The sequence below is a fragment of the Meles meles genome, chromosome 12 (genome assembly GCF_922984935.1).
Source record: "Meles meles chromosome 12, mMelMel3.1 paternal haplotype, whole genome shotgun sequence".
Taxonomy (NCBI): Eukaryota; Metazoa; Chordata; class Mammalia; order Carnivora; family Mustelidae; genus Meles; species Meles meles.
In genome coordinates, this window is record NC_060077.1 from 68,262,328 (window position 1) to 68,284,442 (window position 22,115).

The window sequence follows — 22,115 nt, forward strand, 5'->3', positions numbered from 1 at the left end:
TTAAAATGGCCAAAAGCAGTGATAAAGAGAGAATTTTAAAAGCAGCAGGGCAAAAGAAACCGCTTACATACAAGGGAAACTTCGTAAGGCTATCAGCTGAGTTTTCTTTTTTTAAGATTTTTATTTATTTATTTGACAGACAGATAGAGATCACAAGTAGGCAGAGAGAGAGAGAGGGAAGCAGGCTCGCCACTGAGCAGAGAGCCCAATGCGGGACTCGATCCCAGGACCCTGAGATCATGACCTGAGCCAAGGGCAGCGGCTTCACCCACTGAGCCAGCCAGGCACCCCTATCAGCTGATTTTTCAACAGAAACTTTACAGGCCAGAAGAGAGTGGCATGATGTATTCAAAGTGCTGAAAGGGCCCCGAAACAAATAATACATTATATGTTAATTTTTTTAAAAGTTCTGAAAGGAAAAAAAATCTGCAGGCAAGAATACTCTATCCAGCAAGGCTATCATGCAGAAAAGAAGAGATAAAGACCTTCTGAGACAAACAAAAGATAAGAAGTTCATCTCCACTAAACTAGCCCTACAAGAAATATTAAAGGAGACTCTTCAAGTGAAAAAGAAGGACCATAAGCAAGAGAAAGGAATGTAGGAAGCACAAAAGCAGTAAAAATAAGAATGTCTGTAAAAATCAGCCAAAGGACTCACAAAATGAAAGGATATAACATATAACATCATATACTTAAAATATGGGGGCAAGTAGAGTAAACAAGGGTTCAAACTTAAGTGACCATCAAATCAATACAGACTGCTATATACAGATGTTACATACAAACTGAATGGTCACCACAAATCAAAACCCAGTAATAGACTTGCAAAAATTAAAGAGAACGGATTCCAAATATATCACTAAAGAAAACCAACTAATCATGAGAGAAGAGAATAAGAGAAGAAAATAACGGAGAAGAACTACAAAAACAACCATAAAACTAGGAACAAAATGGCAATAAATACTTACCTATCAATAATTACTTTGAATGTAAATGGACTAAATGCTCCAATCAAAAGACATAGGGTGGCAGAATGGAGAAAAAGAAGAAGAAGAAGGGGAGGAGGAGGAGGAAGAGAAGGAGGAGGAGGTGGGGGAGGGGGGGAAGGGGAGGGGAAGACACATCTATATGCTGCCTACAAGGGATTCACCTCAGAACTAATCATATTTACAGATTGAAAGTGAAGGGATGGAGAAGCATTTATCATGCAAATGGATGTGAAAAGAAAGCTGGAGTAGCAATACTTATATCAGACAAAATAAACTTTAAAACAAAGATGATAACAAGAGACAAAAAAAGAACACTATATAATAATAAAGGGAAGAATCCAGCAAGAAGGTGTAACAATTGTAAATATTTATGCATCCAAATTGGAGCACCCAAATGCTTAAAACAGTTAGTAACAAACATAAAGGAAATAATTGATTGTAATACAATAAGAGTAGGGCACGTTAACACCCCACTTAACATCAATGGAGAGATCATCCAAAGAGAAAATCAATAAGGAAACAGGAAACAGTGGCTTTGAATGTCACATTGGATCAGATGGATTTTAACAGATAGACTCAGAGCATTCCATCCTAAAACAGCAGAATACACATTCTTTTAAAGTGCACATGGAACATTCTCCAGTATAGATTACATATTACGCCACAAAACAAGTCTCAACAAATTCAAAAAGACTGAAATCATACCATGCATTTTTGTTCTGACCACAACACTACGAAACTAGAAATCAATCACAAGAAAAAAAAACTGGAAAGAGCACAAATACATGGAGGTTAAATAACATGCTATTAAGCAATGAATGGATCAACCAAGAAATCAAAGAGTAAATTCAAAAATACACAGAGGCAAAGGAAAATGAAAACACAAGGGTCCAAAATCTTTGGGATGCAAAAGCATTTCTAAGAAGGAAGTTCATAGCAACACAGGTCAACTCAAGAAGCAAGAAAAATCTCAAATGAGCAACCTAACGTTACACCTAAAGGAGCTAGAAAAAGAACAAACAAAGTCCTAATCAATAGAAGGAAGGAATAATAAAGATCAGAGTAAAAATAAATGATGTAGAGATTTTAAAAGCAATAGAACAGATTGATGAAACCAGGAGCTGATTCTTTGAAAAGATCAACAAAATTGATAAACCTTTAGCCAGACTCATCAAGAAAAAAGAGAGGATTCAAATAAACAAAATCATAAAAGAGGAGAAACAACAACCGACACCACAGAAATATAAAAAATTGTAAAAGAATATTGTGAAAAACTAGAGGCCAACAAAATGGACAAACTACAAGAAACAGATAAATTCCTAGAAACATATAACCTCCAAAAAACTGAATCAGGAAGAAACAGAAAATATGAACAAGCTGATTATTGGAAATTGAATCAATGATGAAAAACTCCCAACAAACAAAAGTTCAGGACCAGATGGCTTCACAGGTGAATTCTGCCAAACATTTAAAGAAGAGTTAATATTGATTCTTCCCAAACTCTTCCAAAAAATAGAAGAGGAAGGAAAACTTCCAGATTCATTCTAGGAGGCCCATATTACCCTGATACCAAAACTAGATAAATACACGGCAAAAAAGAGAACTATAGGCCAATATCTCTGATGAACATAGATGCAAATTCCTCAACAAAATATTAGCAAAACAAATCCAAAACATGTTAAAAAAATCATTTACCACAATCAAGTGGGATTTATTCCTGGGATGCAAGTGTGGTTCAATAGTCAAAAATAAATCAACATGATACATCACATCAATAAGAGAAAGGTTAAATAAAATGCGGAAAGCAAAAAAAAAAAAAATAAGAGAAAGGTTAAAAAAATATATGATCATTTCAATAGATACAGAAAAAAAAATTGACAAAGGGCAACATCCATTCATGATAAAAACTCTCAACAAAGTACGTTTAGAGAGAACATACCTTAATATAATAAAGTCCACATATGAAAAACCCACAGCTAACATCATACTCAATGGTGAAAAATTGAGAGCTTTCCCCCTAAGATCAAAAACAAGACATGGATGTCCACCCTCATCACTTTCATTCAACATAGTAGTGGAAGTCCTAGCCACAACAATCAGTCAACAAAAATAAATAAAAACCATTCAAATTTGTAAGGAAGAAGTAAAACTTTCACTATATGCAGATGATATGATGCTATATAGAGAAAACCTGGAAGATCCCACCAAAAAACTGCTAAAACTGATCAATGAATTTAGTAAGATCCCAGGATACAAAATCAATGTACGGAAATCTGTTGCATTTCTATACACCAATAATGAAGCAAGAGAAATAGAAATTAAGAAAGTAATACCATTTACAATTACATCAAAATAAAATACCTAGAAATAAGCTTAACCAAGAAGGTGGAAAACCTATACTCTGAAAACTATAAAATATTGATGAAAGAAATGAAAGATGATACAAACAAATGGAAAGATATTCCATGCTCATGGATTGGAAGAACAAATATTGTTAAAATGTCCATACTGCCCAAAGTAATCTACAGATTTAAAGCAATCAATAACAAAATACCAAGAGCATTCTTTACAGAAATAGAACAAATAATATTAAAATTTGTATGGAACCACTGAAGACCCAGAATAGCCAGAACAATCTTGAAAAAGAAAAACAAAACTGGAGGTGTCACAATTTCAGATTTCAAATTATACTACAAAGCTGTAGTAATCAAAATAGTATGGTACTGGCACAAAAACAGACACATTAATCAATGGAACAGGCTAGAAAGCCTAGAAACAAACCCACAATTATACGGTCAGTTAATCTTCAACAAAAAAGGCAAGAACATGCCATGGGGGAAAAGACAGTCTCTTCAACAAATGGTATTGGGGAAACTGGTCAGCTATATGCAAAAGAATGAAACTGAACCACTTGCTTACACTGTAACAAAAATAAACTCGAAATGGATTAAAGACCTGAATGTGAGACTTGAAACCATAAATATCCTAGAAGAGGCAGGAATTTCTCTGACATTGGCATTTCTAGATCTCTTTCCTGAGGTAAGGGAAATAAGAGCAAAAATAAGCTATTGGGACTACATCCCCCCAAAATTTACTATCCAGCGAAGGAATCAGCAAAACTAAAAGACAACCTACTGAGTAGAAGATATTTGCAAATGATACAATGGGTAAAGATTAGTATCCAAAATGTATAAAGAACTTCTATGATTCAACACCCATCCCCAAATAATCCAATTAAAAAGTATGGGCAGAAGATATGAACAGACATTTCTCCAGAGAAGACATCCAGATGGTCCACAGACACATGAAAAGAGGATTCACATCATCATCATCAGGGAAATGCAAATCAAAACCACAATGAGATAACACCTCACACCTTTCAGAATGGCTACAATCAAAAACAGAAAAAACAGCAAGTGTTGGTAAGGATGTGGAGGAAAAGGAACCCTCATGCACTGTTGGTGGGAAGGCAAACTGAGGCAACCACTGTGGAAAACAGTATGCAGGTTCCTCAACAAATTAAAAATAGAACTTCTCTACGATCCAGTAATTATACTACTTAGTATTTACCCAGAGAATACAAAAACACTAATTTAAAAGAACATATGCCCCCCCCCAGGTTTATTGCAGCATTATTTACAATAACCAAATTATGGAAGGAGCCCAAGTGTCCATGAATGAATGGATAAAGAAGATGTGGGGCACATACAATGGAATATTGTTCCGCCATAAGAAGGAATGAAATCTTGCTATTTGCAACAACACAGAGCTAGAGAATATAACACTGAGTGAAATAAGTCAGTCAGAGAAAAGCAAATACTGTATGATTTCACTCACATGTGGAATTTAAGAAACAAAACAAACAAACAAAGAAAAGAAAAAGACACAAACCAAAAGCAGACTCTTAACTGTAGAGAACAAAGTGATGGTTGCCAGAGGGGAGGTGGGTGGGGGATGGGTGACACAGGTGAATGGGATTAAGGGTTCACTTATCATGATGAGCAGCGAGTAAGGGATAGATTTGTTGAATCACTATATTGTATACCTAAAACTAACATAACACTATATGCTAATTATATTGGAATTACATTTAAAAACTTAATTTAAAAAAAAAAAAGACTACTAGTCTTGGGAAGTAGATGTTTGGTCTGCATTAGTGAGCGCCATTGTGTAACCTAACATCCGCTCCTTTAACCAACAGCATGAAGCTTAAGTACTTGGTCTTAGCTCTTCCTGCATTATTATTTCAGGCAGTATGTTGAAATGGAATATTTTTCAGTCTTTTTCACTAGACTGGGCTCTCTGAGTGCATGCTGTAGGTGCTCGGTGGGTATTTGTTGAACTAGAAACTGGACCTCATGACACTCCAGGCCAGAACCTTCTCATGGTAGCATTAAAGACAGTCAGGACAAAAGTAGAATGGGATTTGGGTTTGGGGGTGATAATCTCCATGACAATGTTTCAAGAGGAAACTGGTGCTTTCTTAGTCCTCTGGGATGTCATGATACAAATGAATTGCTTTTAAACTCATCCTCTGTGGCTACCGCGACCAGGTGCTGGGCTGGCCAGTCTGCAGTGCTCTGCAGTAGGGTGTTCATGAGCTCTGTCCTTTCCTCAAGGAGCCAGAGGAGGAGGTAACCATGGAGGACAGCCCCACTATGGTTAAAATGGACCAGGGTGAAAATCAGGTTTTACCAAGCCCAAGAAGAAGGTATCTCCCCAAGGCACTTGGCTACATCACTGGTGATATGAAAGAATTTGCCAGCTGGCTTAAAGGTATTTATGTTTCCCTCCGTTGGGGAGATGGGGAAGTAGCTTCAGGGGAAATAGCTTGCTGGTTCTTCTACTCTTATCTTTCATTATAGTCCCCTGCCTTCTATTGACCTCTCTCCTCTCCAGTTTTTAACTTTTTTTTTAAGATTTTTATTTTTTTAAAGATTTATTTGTTTATTTGAGAGAGAGAGAGCATGAGCAGAGGGAGGAGCAGAGAGAGAAGGAGAGAGCAGGCTCCCCGCTGAGCCTGAAGGCTGACTCGGGGCTTGATCCCACAACTCTGAGATCAGGACCTGAGCTACAATCAAGAGTTGGATGCTTAACTGACTAGGTTACCCAGGTTGCCCAAGATTTTATTCTTAAGTAATCTCCATACCGAACATGAGGCTCAAACTTATAATCCGCAAATCAAGAGTAGCACATTTTACCGACCTGAGTCAGCCTGGTGCCCCTAACTTTTTATCTTCTAACCTGCAAGAAGCCTCTTCAGATATTTTTTTGTGGAGATAGTGCTTAGGGCCAGAGTTCTACTCATATTAGAGGAAAACACCTGGCTCCATCCCATAACTTCAGCACTTAAAAACTGAAGTTTAATTATTGGTAATTCATTTCTTGAGCTTAGAGTCTGTACCTCTGAGCATGGCAAAAAAGGGCATTCAGTGCTTTTGGTGGTGGAGATTCTCAGAAGGGCAGTGTGGGTTGACTGTAAAGAAACTGGAGGTTTGGGGGGATCTGGGTACCACTAAAGAGGAAATGGCTCAGAGGGAAAAGCTTCCAGGAATATCAAAAATTAGTTTCACCTTTATCAGAGGGCATTTTGATGATTTTACTCAGGGCAGGCACTGGGTGTGGAAGGGAACCCCTTGACTTGTCACTTCCTCAGCTCTACCCATCTCATCTCTTCCAGACAAACCACAGGTGCTCCAGTTCGTTGACTGGGTCCTTCGGGGCATATCCCAAGTGGTGTTCGTCAGCAACCCCATCAGTGGAATCTTGATTCTGGTGGGACTCCTGGTCCAGAATCCCTGGTGGGCTCTTAACGGCTGTGTGGGAACAGTGGTCTCCACCCTGACGGCCCTATTGCTTGCTCAGGACCGGTAGGTCCCTCCACCCAAGCCTACCCTTCTTGCTTCTGAGAATGCAGGAGCCAATCCCTGACTCTGGGCATCAGTGATAAGGCCACACCCTTCCCAGAAATACCCACCTTTATTTTACAGAACCTGTATTTGTCTTGAGTCAGAGATCAGGGGATTATTTATATATTGTATTATTTCTCTTTAATCATTCACTAAATCATTCTTCTTCAATGATTAATCAATCATTTGTCATGAGCATCTTGTTTGAGCAAGAACCTATATGAGTTCTTTTTTTTTTTTTTTTAGATTTTATTTATTTATTTGAGAGAGTACAAACAGAGGGAGGACTAGAGGGAGAGGGAGAGGTAGACTCCCCACTGAGCATGGAGCCCAAAGTAGGGTTTAATCTCAGGATCCCAAGATCATGACCTGAGCTAAAGGCATAAGCTTAATGGACTGAGCCATTCAAGCACCCCATGCATATGAGTTCTTGAAAAGTCTTGGTGAATGCACATCTTCTGTTGTTCTAACTATGGCGTTCCACAACTTGCTGACATTGCCATTAAAGCAATGTCAGTCCAAGAATTCAGTCTGCAAGTCCCTTGTTGAGAAAGCAAGTCTTTGCCTAGCTGTCCACTGTCCTCAAGTATATTCCCAAATTCTAGAAGAAAAGATCACTTTTAGGGCTAAACTGGCAAAAATCCCATCACTTCCCTACATGTCCCAAAAGATTAGTTAAGGAAGACAATAGTTCAACCTTCAGAAGTGAGGTTAAATGCCCAGCAACAAAAAAGAACCCGAGAATGAATTCAGTGCTGAGTATGCGTATAAATACAATACTCTGCCCAGTGAAAGTAATTGTTTTTCTTTGCAATAACTTGGAAATGTGTGTTTGGAGACCACAAAATGGAAACACAGGAAGATGAAAAATGTACGCTAAGTTGGAAGACTGATGTTTTTAAGGTCACAAACACATGAAAATGAATTTACAGTTGGACAATCTTACACCTTTCACCAAGAATGTCAGACTTAGCAGTTTCACGGACGAGCTCTGTTCAGATCAAAGGCTCTTAATGACGCAAAAGAAATAGCAACTTTCTGAAGGAAAGGCTAAAGGAAGCAAAACAAGCCACCTCGCTCATTTCCCTTTCTGCACATGGATGCTGGAGTACTGTCTGGCTAAGACACTTCTGTAGGGGGTTGTTCTATAATACACATTTGCATTTTATCCTCATCTACGTAAATTTCATTTTTTCCCACAATTTTAATAGTGTTTGGTTTTTACAGACTTTGAAATCAATTTCTAAATATAATCTCATTTTCTAATGTGAATATGATCTGTAAGTTACAAGTGTCATTTATGGGCGAGTCCCACCAGCATCCACACAGGATGTGTCCATGTTGTGCCTCTCGCCCACAGGTCGGCAATAGCCACAGGACTCCAAGGCTACAATGCCACGCTGCTGGGAATCCTCATGGCTGTCTTTTCAGACAAGGGCAACTATTTCTGGTGGCTCTTACTCCCGGTGTCGGCTATGTCCATGACTTGGTAAGCAGTCCCTGGTTTTCAAAAAAAGCCTTAAAAAAAAAAAAAAGTATGGGTGGAGGAGGGATTGGAGAGTTACTGTCGAATGGATACAAAGTTTCAGTTTTGCAAAATGAAAAATGTTCTAGGAATGGACAGCAGGGATGGTTATACAACAGTGTGAATGAACTGAATGCTAGTCAACTAGAGACCTTCATATGGTTAAAATGGTCAGTTATATGGTGCATATGTCTAACAACTTTTAGAAAAATGATTTTTTAAGATTCAGAGTCAGGTTATGTCTATTGGAAACAGGAAGCATCATACACACCGATGTGTGCGTGTGACCCTCCCCACACACCTCATCCCCTCACCCCCCAAGATTTTGATGTAATTGGTCTGGGTTGTTGCCTGGCCATTGAGAGGGGTTTTTTTTTTTCTTTTTTAAAAAAATATTTTATTTATTTATTTGACACAGAGAGAGAGAGAGAGATCACAAGTAGGGAGAGAGGCAGGCAGAAAGAGAGGGGGAAGCAGGATTCCCGCCAAGCAGAGAACCCAATTCGGGACTCGATCCCTGGACCCTGAGATCACGAGCTGAGCCAAAGGCAGAGGCTTAACCCACTGAGCCACCCAGGCACCCCAGCCATTGGGAGTTTTAAAGGCTCCCAGGGGTTTCTAACACAACCAAATTTGAGAACCACACCCTACATCAGTCGTCCATCGTGCACACTACAGAATGACAGCAGGGTTTGTGGAAACACAGCCTGCTGCCCCCCTCCCCCAGAACTTTGGATTCAGTCCATCTGGGGTGAAGCCTAAGAATCCGCTTTTCTAACTAGTTCCCAGGTGGTGTGGCTGATCCAGGGACTACACTTGGAGAACCACTGTGTGTCTACATGAACTCTCCTTACCCACCTGCCCCTGTTGCCTTCAAAGAACTGCTTTACTGAATTCAATCCCTTTTAACCCTAAGTCCTTCCGATTTGTTTCTTAAGTCCTTTTTTGTTTGTGTTTTGGAAACATACATTTCCTTCCTACTATGGCACATTTAGAATATAAAATATGAATATCCACACGGGTGAGTAGTACAGCCCACTCTGGACAGTGTCTGCAGGGCACCCTCCCCCCACCCTGCACTTGGCTGCACCCACAGACATGTTGGAAAGAGTCTGCTGGCAGAGCCAATCTGAACAGGAAATAATTTCCCAAGAACAGGCTCAAGGACAGGAGGTGGGTCACCTCAGGGACTCACCACACCCCCCCACACCCCCCCCACCTCCAACCCCTGCTCCCATGATCTGGAGTTCTGACCTTAGTTGATGGGCCAATAAGTGAGAGCCCAAAAAGGGCCCTGAGACTATCTAATCTGACCCAGTCCCCCAGGCTACAGACAAGGAAATGGATGAGTAGTTCCTTGACAAAGGTCACACAGTTCACCAACTGCTTCAGACTTAGAGCTGCTCCTCCTTCCTCCTGCCCTCCCCCCCCCCCCCCGAGTTTAAGATCTTTTTCCTCCAGCCCACACCACCTTTCACCCTCCCTTGGGTAATTGTTTCTTTTTTTCAAAAATAGATATACTAAAGACTCATGATGATAACACAGAAATTCAAGATGGTGGTTGCCTCTGGTGGGGAGGCAGTGGCTCATGATCATGCACCATGATCGTGGTTACACAGGGGGCTCTAACTGGGGGGATAGTATTTTACCTCATACCTAAAATACTTCCAAAAATATTTCTACAGCCTAGATTTCATAAGTCACTGTGAGCAACCCCAGAGTATAATTTTTCAAAAGCCAAATAAACTAAGAGTTGATTATTGACTTTATGTAAGAATTATTCTCTGACAGGATTTATTCCGCGTGTGTTTGGTTTTCTGTTCCAGTCTGGAGTTTTTGTTTTGTTTTGTTTTGTTTTGTTTCTTTTCCCCTTGTGAAAAGTTTGCTAAAACACCACGTTAGCATTTTGCCCCTGAAACAAGCCTTTCCACAGTGTAGAGATTCGGTTTGTCAACTGAGTTGTCACGAGCATGAACTTCCCTTCTGTTCTGTGGTTGTTGTTGTTATTAGTCCAATTTTCTCAAGCGCGTTGAACTCCTTGTTCTGCAAATGGGATCTCCCGGTCTTCACTCTGCCCTTCAACATGGCATTGTCGATGTACCTATCGGCCACAGGACATTACAATCCATTCTTCCCAGGCAAATTGTTCAAACCTGTAACTGCGGTTCCCAATGTCACCTGGCCTGAGCTCAATGCCCTGCAGGTAAGATACACTATCTTCTCACATTCCACCCTGACTCTGGAAGACACCCAGTGTCCTCCTGCTTGAGTGTTCTTGGGCATCAGAGCCTGACAGAGACTCTTGACCCATAAAACTTTTTATTTTACTCCAAAGCTTTGGGCTCTAAGGGTTTGTTTGTCATTATTATTTATTGAAGTATAGTTAACATACAGTGTTGTATTAGTTCCAGGTGTACAGTAGAGCGATTCGACAATTCTATACGTTACTCAGCGCTCCTCAAAATACATGCCCTCTTCATCCCCTTCACCCATCCCCCCACTCGTCTCCCTCTGGTAGCCACCAGTGTGTTCTCTGTAGTTAAGGGTCTGGTTTTTTTATCTCTTTTTTTCTTTGTTCTAAAGGGTTTTTTAAATGATTGCTCAAAGCTAAGTTTCCACCTCTTTTCCTAAAAGCCAGTGCAGAGTATAGTGCCATTGGACATCAATGACTCTGTTTCAAACTTGCCCCTTCTTTGGGTGGATGGGATGGGGGCCAGCCCTTGACAAAGGGCCTCCAGCCTGGAGTTAAGGCCTCCGTGACAGCCTCCCCTGATCAAAAGAACTGACAACTTACGTAGATTTAAAAGTGGAATTCATTACAATGAAATAAAATTTAAAATGCAGTTTCTTGGCCTGACTAGCCACACCTCAGTTGCTCAGTAGCTGCCTATGGAATATTCTAGCACCACAGAAGTCCTGTCGGATGGTGCTGGTCTTCTTCTCCTCACTCTGAGCTACCATCCCAACGTCAGCACCCTTCCTTCCCATCCCGCCTGACTCCCCACCTCCTGGCGCCCTGAAGGATAGTTCTGAGGGAAACTTCCATCAGTTCTGAGGGAAAGCCTATGCAGTCTTTGCCTGTGTCGAGGTCCCCGGTCTAGACAAACAGGAAATGATCTTGTGTAGACATGATGATCCACTGTGAGCTGGAAAATTCAGGGTCCATCCTAGGATAGAATCACACTCTCAGTACCGTCCTGGGCTCTGTGTTTGGAAGCTAGTGTTAGATCCCGCCTAATGTCTGGGAGGGGGCAGTTCCTCCTGCCAAAGCAAGATCCCCTGTAGCAATCACGACCTCCGCAAGGTCGCTCAAGAAGTATACATGTGACCAGGGTGAGTAACTGGACTTGGTCACAATGCCTCTCCTGGCCTGAGCAGAAGTACCATTATAAAGAATTACTATTTGTTGGCTTAAACTGAACCCTATACCTTCCCCAAACGGCCATATTCTGTCAGCACTTAGCTGAAGTCGGGCCTCAGCCAGAACGCAGAATTGTGACATTCACATGTAGTTATATGTTTTGAGGACTAACAGGAATTTGTTGATAACTGGAAGAAGCCAAGGATATTCTAGTTTAAATTAACACATGTTCTCATTAAGTATAAATAGGGTCCTCATTCATGAACTTGCCAATGATTGCTTCTGAATTGTGGATAAGATAACCCGGCTCTGGATCTCTGGCCTTAACAACCTGATTGCACAGGAGTAATAATACTTCTCTTGACCCTGGTGTGCACTCCTGTGTTAGCCTGAGAATGCCGGACAGTTAAGAGTGGCGGAAATGTCAGCTCTGGTCCCTGCCGTCCTTGCTGGGAGGTGTGGCAGGTCCTGGCCATCAGACCAGCCAGGAGCCTCCCAGCAACCTAAGCCAAGTGGGTGTGCAGGCCTTGGAGACCCTGAGTAAAGGGGAATGCAAAGAAGGCAGGCTCAGCATTCGCCAGCAAAGGGCTGGTCTATTTCTCGGGATAAAGCTGAAGAACAAGATTTCGCTGTCAAGAGAAAGAGACTTTTAGAAATTAGTACCACTGGCCTCAGAAGACAAGATACGCTAAGTCTACCGTTACATTGTCTGTGCCTGTGGGTGTCCTGCGGCTTTCTGCTCAGTGGTGTTAATGAGCTCCTTTTCCAAACCGTTTTGCAGTTATTGAAATCGCTGCCCGTGGGTGTGGGCCAGATCTATGGCTGTGATAACCCGTGGACGGGCGGCATTTTCCTGTTCGCCCTTCTGCTCTCCTCCCCACTCATGTGTCTGCACGCAGCCATCGGATCGCTGCTGGGGATAGCGGCAGGTGAGCAAATATGGCACCGCGTACCCCCCCCACCCCCTGCCCTGGGCATCTTCCATACTCCAGACTTCCTTGAGGGCTCCGCCTCCAAGAGACTGATGGGTGTAGCTTCCCCCCCCCCCCACCCGGCCTCCTTCCAGAGCGCCCTGCCTTTGGTCCCCAGTCCTGAGCCCACCTGTCTTCTCTGCTAGGACTCAGTGTTTCAGAGCCGTTTGAGAACATCTACCTTGGACTCTGGGGTTTCAACAGTTCTCTGGCCTGCATTGCAATTGGAGGAATGTTCTTGGCTCTCACCTGGCAAACCCACATCCTAGCTCTTGCCTGTGGTGAGTGTACCCTGCATGAGAGGGAGGGTTGCTCCTAACTCTGGGATCAGTCCCCACAGTACAAAGGGACCATGTGAGATGCTGGGGCTGCGGTTCCAGTGTGGGCTCCTGGCTATCTGCCTGTGGGAGCAGGATAGGTGGTGTCCCCTCCCTGGGAGGGTTAAGCTCTGCTGTGCCCTCCTCATTGACTGTCGTGAGGGCAGGAGAGCCTGTTGAGTCGTGATCACCATTTGCCATCTGCATATGTAGGGGGGTTAGAAACTCGACTCATTCTATTTCATCACAGTCATGATCTGACCCAAGAAACTAGAATGGAATGACTCGGGCTAGATACAGAGCCATTCCTCCTGCTGAGCCAGGTAGGACTACATGTGGCCATCTAGCGGTTCTTATGCTTCAGGGAGCCTCGGAATCACCTGGAAGGCTTGTGAAAACATGGATGGTTGCCCACCCAATCCCCAGTCCCTGATTCCTCCTACCAGGAGGAGTTGACATTCCTAACCAGGGCCAGACAGCGCTGCTGCTGTTGATTTGGGGATGATCAGATCGTCCGAACCACTGTGTTCATCCCTTCTGACCCTGGTACTCCAGCGACTCAGCTGGTCAGAGCTCGGAGAGAGTCTGGAGATCTCCCCATCTACCCCCCTCATTTTACTATTGGGGTTCCGAGGCCAGAGAATTGAAGTGGTGTGCTGAAGGGCATCCAGTCAATTAGGGTAAATGCCAGCCCAGAACCCACGCTTGCTAACAACCTCTGGAATTGCACCCCCTACACACATACACTACTCTGCTTCCCAGTGGCAGCATTCAGGCCTTGAGGTGAAAACAGAGCTCAGGGGACTGAGATTTGAAAAGCTGATGGATTTCTCAGGCCCTTGTAAAGGGGAGGCTTATTCACCCAGAGGCTCGGGCATCCCTAATCCAATACAAAGTAAAAGTATTTAAGATAATCAGTTAGAGTGTAGGGAATGACTGTCCCTGGGGAATATGCAGGGGGGGGGGGGGAGGACGGACTGTGCAGAAATTATTCCTAACCTAATAGAAATGTTTGTCTAGAGTCAGTTTATCACCAGATGAATCGATCCAAGTTATCTAAGCCGCTACTAACATGGTGGATCACATCTAGACATCCACAATGGAATACTACTCAGCCATAAAAAAAGAATGAAATCTTGCAACTTACACCAACATGGGTGGACCTTTAGGGTATTATGTAAGTGAGACAAGTCAAACAGAGAAAGACAAATACCACATGATTTCACTTACATGTGGGATATCGGAAAAAAAAAAAAGAACAAAGCAAAACCCAGACTCATAAACGCGGGGAACAGATCAGTAGTTGCCAGAGGGGAGGAGGGACAGGGGTCCGAAGGGGTAAAGGGAAGTATAAATTTCCAGTCATAAAATAAATAAGCCAAGGGGGTGTCATACATACTGCATAAGGAACAGAGTCAGTAACATTGTCTTAATTTTGTGTGGGGGCAGATGGTGACGAGACTTTAAGGAGCAAAGCATTTCACAGCATACACAAGGGCAGAGTCACTGTGGTGTACACCTGAAACTAACATAATATTGTATGTCAATTATACCTCAATTTAAATACAAAAATAGAAGAGTAGACCCCATGTGAGGCAGGACTCAGAATGGATTCCTGCACTGGGCAGGAGGCAGGACCAAGGATCTCGAAGGCCTCACTGAGATGTGATTGTCCGAGGCTGTAGCTAGGTGAACACACCTCAGGTTGCTGTGGCAGGACCACGTACGTGTCATTTTGCCCATTTCTTTGTAGTACACAGCTGTTCCAGTGACTAAGCCTGTAAGAACTCTTGGCTCACTTTCTCACCGTTGTTCACAAGCTTAGGGCGAAGAAGAAGATAGATTACGTGCCACCCGAGCTAGGCCAGGTTAGAAACTTTATTGTGAGATGGTTTGAGGTTTCAAATCTCTATTTGAGGTGCATACCTTAACGTGTCTGTGTTGGCAGGAGCAGCAAACACGTATCAAACACTCATGAAGCAGCCCAGACAGTTCTAGGAAGAGCTAGAGGCTTAGCAGGGTTAGATCCCGGAAGCTGCTGTGCGCAGTGTTCCGGCCCAGGGCTGAAGCCGGGTAGATGGGAGAAGCCCACTGGAGACCGTATGAATATTAGTAGCAGAACGAGGACACATCTGCAGTACCAGCATCTCTGGGGGGAGCAGAACAGTTCAGAATCATCAAGAAGCACCTCCTAGAGAAGGTGGCTTTTCTGTACGTCCTAAAACCCTGGAGGAGAAAGTCTGGTTGGTGGAAGGGGAGGTCTGGGACAGCGTGCGGACAGCCTGAGCCCCCCCTCCAAGATCAAGCGGTCACTGTTTTGGACGCAAGAGTTGTTGATGAGATCTTGGCAGGGTTTGGAAACAGGGAAGCCAAAGCTGTTCACAGATGGGTTGGTTTCCTCAAAGCAGGAGTATCTTTATTATTTTCTTCACTATAAGAGTAGTACAGGCTTATTGCACAAGATAAAACACAAAAATTCAATCAATACAGAAGAATGTAAGGCAGAAAGTAAAAACATTCCATGCAATGCAACGTTTTGCCGCCTCCTTACGAGGACCATGTGGTTGCATTGGGTCCGCTTAGATAATTCAGCCAGTCTCCCCATCTCAAAATCATCAACGTAATCCCAGCTGCTAAGCCCCTTCTGCCCTGTAAACTAACATGTTCACAGGTTCTGGGGATTCGAATGGGAACATCTTTGGGGGCCGTTATTCTGCTTATCATGCTGACCTTCCTTTGGACAGGTCAGACTTTCTTCACTGGCCATAGTATAAGGGTTAGGGCAGTATACGGAATTCGTGGAGAGCCCAGACCCTGGGACCGTTGAATTTCCATCGATGTCGCATTCACCCCCACGAAGGCCATAGGATTCCCCCAGCCGCAGACAGTGTGTGAGAGGGGCTTTTTCATCCACACCGGGTACTGCCCGTCTCCTCCGTCTTTGCACAGAAAGCGTTGAGGCAGACTTCCAGCCCCTCTGGTACAGCAAGCCTCCCATGGAAAATGTCACAGCAAGTTCCAGCTTGCCCACAGCCCCCTGACCCTGCCAAATGAGAGACCAACTCTGCCAGCCAGGGTAAATAAATAACAGCCATTTATTACAGAGTTGCTGCTCCGCTGGTTCCCATGGCCTTATCAGGCCTCTGATAGGGCCCGGCAGCGCGGATTGCTCTGCCTCCAAACCGGAAACCGCCCACCCGGGAAGTCCTCAACTTTGTTATTTCATCAGGGCAAACGGGAGAAACATTTTGTTTCTTTTTGTTCTTTTTTTTTTTTTTTTAATTTAGAGTTGGGGGCGGGCAGGAGAGAGAGAATCTTAAGCAGTCTCCATGCATAGCACCAGCCCACGGTGGGCCTCCATCTCACGACCCTAACATCATGACAGGTGTGGAAATCCAAAGGGGGTTAACTGACGGAGTCACCCAGGCACCCCAATGTTTTGTCCCTTTTTAAAGATTTTATTTATTTGACAGACAGAGATCACAAGTAGGCAGAGAGGCAGGCAGAGAGCGAGGAGGAAGCAGGCTCCCCACCAAGCAGAGAGTCCGATGTGGGGCTCGATCCCAGAACCCTGGGATCATGACCTGAGCTGAAGGCAGAGGCCCCAACCCACTGACCCACCCAGGCACCCCTGTTTTGTCCCTTTTTAAATGCTTGGTTTGTCCTCATAGGACTGGCCCACGGTGGTCTGCTGGGGTGGACACTGTCTGCTCAGCCCTCAGGGCCTTTCCGCCCCTCGGTTGCCCAGAGCGCCCTCACAGTCATCACCTGCACCTTGCGGTGTGTGGACTTGCCCCTCTAATGGGAGGCTTTCCCGGTCCCACTCAGCAAGCCTTAACTGATGGGCAGCCACTGTTAGTCTGACGCTCTTACTGTGGAAGAGAAAAGCAACTTGTAATTGGAGACCACTTGGAAGGAAGCAGGAAGAGAGCAGGGCGGGAGCTCTGCCTTCCAAGTGCAACCCGTGTGAAAAGGAGAGGAAAGGCAACAAGGTCTCATGAGCTCGGGGGAGGTCTCAGAGAAGAGCCGGAACCCAAGAGAGCAGGGCAAGTGTTCTGGTGCTTACCTGAGAGCCGGTGAATATGTGTTGAATGAGCGAGGGAAGGAAGGAAGGGAGGGAGGGAGGGAGGGAGGGAGGAAGATGAGGGAGGGAGGGAGGAAGAAAGGAAATGGAAACAAACAAACAAACAAAGCTCTTCCAGCCCAAGCCGCTGCCCACTTCTGCTCAGGGCAGCATCCCGGTCCGCCTGCTCCCGGGACGGGGATGGGTAGGCAGCTGCCGTTTGTGGAAACGGACTGCATTTGAGATTCATCTCCCCGCAAAGCGCATCTTCAGGTTGCCCTTTACAGAGGGCAACACTAGATTCCAAAGTTCAGTGATTTGCTGTACAATAAAATGGCAGAGCTGGGGTTTGAAGCCCCTGCTGCTTCCAAGACAAGCCTTTCCCACTAGCCTGAGGTGATTCAGATGTAGAAGAATTAGGTATACTGTTGAACAAAAAACCAGGAAAAAAAGACCAAAGATTGATGAAAGGATGGAAGTCTACGGTCAAGTAAGTAGGATCAGAGTCCCTCCCCCCACTTCCAGCCCCGCCCCCCATGGGGCTCACTTCTCCCTGCCCTGGAGGTCTGGGTGGTGGGTATATCTAAGGGAGCCAGCTGTGGCCCAGGGGGCAGTGTGCCCAACCCAGGGAGGTCATCTTGCAGCCTGCCATTGTGAAACCTGGGCCTCCCTGAGCCCCCTCTTCAATGGGTGATTAGCCACTTGAGATCTTTTTTGTGTGTGTTTTGTATTGAAGGTCACCTGTAGACTCAAATTACCTGCTTTAAGATTTTGCTCAGAGTAAATAAAAACACAGCATATAAATTCATTAGCCTGTATGCCAATCTTAAGGGTATTTGGGACAATGTTATTATGGGCAGAAATTCCGAGTTTGTGGTCAGTTTCTGCCATCTTTTTATTTTTTTAATACCATGATTTTTTTGTAACTGTGAATCCTAACTATTAATGTGAGACTCCTAGATGCATATATTGTGATTGAACAGAAACCATGCTATCTCAAGAAGCATTCATGTATTTCATTTAAAGATTTATTTTAGAGAGAGAGCGCGCATGAGCACGAGTGGGGGAGGGGCAAAGGGAGAGGCAGAGAAAGCTCAAGCTGACTCCATACTGGGTCTGGAGCCCGAAGTGGGGCTTCATCTCACAAGCCTGCGGTCATGACCTGAGCCAAAATCTGGTGTCAGGCACTTAATGAGCTGAGCCACCCCGGGGCCCCCATCATTTTAATTCCATTATGCTCAGAAAAAATAACAGGAAGTTTATTTGCCATAGAAGGGCTTTTCCTTAGGGATCGACGATAATAGCAACAGAATAGTAACCACAGAAAAGCTCCCTTTTCTGTGTACGTCTTACTGTGTGCCAAACCCAAGTAGTGTCTCCTTTCATGATGACACCAACCCCCTGAGAAATTCTATCACCTCTAGTGTGCAGGTGAGGACGTGGAGGCTTAGAATGGAGGCACCAAGCTCCTAAGTGATAAGGTCTGGATTTGAACCCAGAGCGTCTGTGAGCTCGCACTTACAATCAGGGTGCTGAGCTAGCTGGTGAAACATGGATTTCCAGATTTATACCAGAACTCAGTCTTCCCTACAATGAAAAGTGCACCTACTAAGTCTTGTTGTTTCCCCTTTTTTGTAGCTCTGTTCACTGCCTACCTCGGAGTCAGCCTGTCCCACATGATGGCTGTGGTGAGTTGGCTTTAATCTGGCTTTATCATCAGCGTGATTGATCTGTTTATAGTGACGTGGAAACCTTCCTGAGGTCTCGCTGAGTGGTGTCCCAAGCAGGAAGGAGTTAGGGCTGTGATCACCATGACTTTCGCATCTCCTGGGCCTGCCTGTACCACACGCCTTCTAACATCATAATAAATTTTAGTCTAAGCTACAATCACTGGGCTTGCTAAAAAATATCAGAGTGCATAATTTAAAGAAGTGAAAGTTAGCCTGTATAACGTGTTTCTCAAGTTCACGCCATAATTCTGAGTGTTAGGGAACTGACTTTAAAATATCTTCTGCTTGAACAGAAAGCCAGAGCCATGTAGTGGTTGAGAAATCAAGAAAAGGAGGAAAAGGATCATTGGCTACAGACCCACATGGTTTGGGTTTTGGTTTTAATTGAGCCATTCATTTTTCATACCCCTTGTCTTTTTTTAAACCCCCCCATCAGTCGTCAGTAAGACCTACTCAGACCCATGTCCTAGCTGAATTATTTCATAGGCAGAATCATTGCCCGTTCAGTGCCTCCTGCCACTTTCTCCAAGACTGGTCTGGGTGGAAAGCAGGAGGAGAGAGGTCACCATGGCCCGAACTAATCAAAGGGGGCCCTGGGAGGGTGATGAGGGGTCTTCTTCCCACATGTGGTGCAGGAAGCCTGACTGGATGAGAGGGAGGGAAAGATGTGCACGGTGGACATGCAACCGACCCCCTGAGGAATGGACGGCCACGTTTCCCCTGTTAAATGCAGTCTGACTAGGATCTCAGACTCAGTCTCAGTGGGCAAAAGGAGTGTCCGGAACAGGGGCCCATGGACACATCCCCCTGGGCTGAATGAGAATAGGAGGAAGGGTGGTGCTCTGGGACAGGATCTCACAGGAGCCTGTGGCTTGTCTCTTCCTCCTCAGGTGGGGCTGCCGGCTTGCACCTGGCCCTTCTGTTTGGCCACGCTCCTCTTCCTCTTGCTGACCACAAAAAACGCCAACATCTACAGGATGCCCCTCAGCAAAGTCACTTATCCTGAAGAAAACCGCATCTTCTACCTCCAGGCCAAGAAGAAAAGGATGGTTGAAAGCCCTTTGTGAGCTCAATCCCCACCCACGGCCAAGGTCCCAAAGGAGGACTGGCTGGCTGACTGCCCCACGTGACTCCCAGGGTCTCGGCAAACTGCTGTTTTTCACTAGCAACAACATTCACACTAACCCATTGGCAATCTGCTCTTAGGCTCATTTTTGTGGCTTTCTTTTAGACTCCAGGAACATCCCCAAACGTGTGAGAGACACGTCCAGATGGTCCGCCCTGGTTGGGGCGTGGGTGCTAGACACACACTCTACTTATAAAGTCAAATGCTCCAACAGAAAGAAGATGTGAGACCAGTGCTCACTATTTCTTGATATTCTTGGTGTTTGGTTGGCTGCATGATGCTGACAGTATTAAAAATTAAGCTCTACAAACCAACGAAGCCTTCAAAGAATGGAATTGGTGGTCACAAATCAAAGTCAACCCAGAATTCTCCGATAAGCAGTTTGACTTGTTTAAAATCAATACAAGTTCCGTGGGACAGCTGTGGCGCCCACAGCTGGTTCTCCAGCTCCTGGGCAGAAGGGCCTGGATGCGGCCCTATGTGTATGAGGTTGATTCTTTCCAGGCTGACACATTGTGTGGGAGGGAGAAAGGGATTTTATCAGTCAGAATGACTCTGTAGTGTTATTTTTCTTAGACATTGCAAAAGACGTTTTAGATAAAGTATATGATCTTTTTCTTAGGAGAATGGATTTGTTTTTTCAATGGGGTAAAATAGGAGCAGTTCCTGGTTTCACCAGCCTCTGGTTATTAAAGAAAAGTTACATTTTTTATAAAATACTCCGCATAGCTCTTTTTACTTTAATCCCCAAGTTGATTCTGTAAATGCCAGGAATGCCTAGAACCAAGTCATCAACCTCCAGGGCCCTTTAAAACCACATTTGGAAGTCATTTGAGGATGTCTTCTACCTTATAAAGACTGAAAATGAAGGTCAGGTTGTTTCTGGGTGCTCGGAAGTTGTTGAGTTTCCTACTTTAAAAAACAAATACATTATTTTCTGCACGCTCACAATATTCTCACTCAGAAACCTGACAAGACATACCAGTAAAGGGTTCTCCTGGTTTTCTTTGCTTTAATTATAAAGTTATCAGTTCTATAAACATTCTGTACCTGAACACGTTGAGGATGCTGTGGAAAGTTTGCTCACAACCTTCTAGTTCAGTCTGTATCAATTCAGTATTTTGGGGGATTCAAAACAAGAAACCGTAGAAGCCTAAAGGGTTTTCCTCCTTGGAGTTTGCCAGGCTCAATGCAAAACACACAGTTTGATGTGTGAAAAAACAGAAGGGAAGGAAACCTACAAATATCTTCGGAAGAAGCCCACATGTTCCTTTTCTCGGGGAAACATTGCTCCACTTTAACAACCCTGTAACCAAAGCCCTTTGAAGCCCTGAATTTGCAGCTCTCACAGAGTCATGTGCATGCCTGTGGAAAAAATAAATTTTTATTGTTCAGATGGACATCTCCCTTGTTAGGGAATTTGTGAAATAAGATTAGGGGGGAGGGAAGGACACAAAAAAGCAAGCAGAACCAAAGATAACCACGAGTGAAGAACCTGGGCCATGGTTGGGCGACCCAGAGCCTCTAACGTGTCTGCAGGCCCATCTCCACGAGGAGATCTGGAATGTTCTCTGTGCCTTCTCCTGGTGTGCTCACACAGGCGTGTAAATGGGAACATTCTAAAGCCTTGTACGTTGTCTAATTTAAATGGTATTAATTTTCTCAAGCTATTTTTGTTACTAAGTATTATCCTGAAATAAAGTGAGTATTTTGTTAGTTTTCTTAGGGATCACTTGTGTTCTTTCCTGTTGTCCGTATAACCAATTTCCGATTAAGAATATGAATAAAATTATACTCACAGCTCAGTTTTGTGTAAATTTTAAAAGTCCTATACGCCTTTTATAGCTATCGTGAACATTTACAATCTCATGCATATGTGTGTATTGCTTAGAATTGCTTATATTTTGATTTGCTATATCTTTATTCCTTTCTTATACATGGTACAGGACCAGATGTGTTGCTGGGAAAACCCTGTTCAACTCAGAGGTATGGACACATCCCTGTGGGCCTTCTCTCAACTCCGCATTGTTCTTCTCGCTCAGGAATGAGAACGGATTCCTTAGGGCAGTCACCAATGTTCAGCACACATTCTCAACACTTTGAGATGAATATGCAGGCAGCTTC

The 22,115-nt window shown here is 44.0% G+C and overlaps 1 protein-coding gene across 5 annotated transcripts in view; it reads left to right on the forward strand.

The window, feature by feature from the left end:
• The window catches only part of LOC123954522 (urea transporter 1), a 36,356-nt gene extending 14,560 nt beyond the window's left edge, over window positions 1-21,796 (forward strand). For 4 of the 5 annotated variants that reach the window (XM_046025784.1, XM_046025786.1, XM_046025783.1 and 1 more), the window contains 8 exons: window positions 5,609-5,765; window positions 6,670-6,859; window positions 8,259-8,387; window positions 10,434-10,626; window positions 12,566-12,713; window positions 12,902-13,036; window positions 18,774-18,823; window positions 19,756-21,796. In XM_046025784.1, the coding sequence (XP_045881740.1) occupies window positions 5,609-5,765; window positions 6,670-6,859; window positions 8,259-8,387; window positions 10,434-10,626; window positions 12,566-12,713; window positions 12,902-13,036; window positions 18,774-18,823; window positions 19,756-19,932 (1,179 nt within the window). In that variant the 3' untranslated portion in view covers window positions 19,933-21,796. The remainder of the gene's footprint in view (window positions 1-5,608; window positions 5,766-6,669; window positions 6,860-8,258; window positions 8,388-10,433; window positions 10,627-12,565; window positions 12,714-12,901; window positions 13,037-18,773; window positions 18,824-19,755) is intronic. The other variant, XM_046025787.1, reaches the window with a different exon arrangement.
• The last annotated feature ends 319 nt before the right edge of the window (window positions 21,797-22,115 follow it).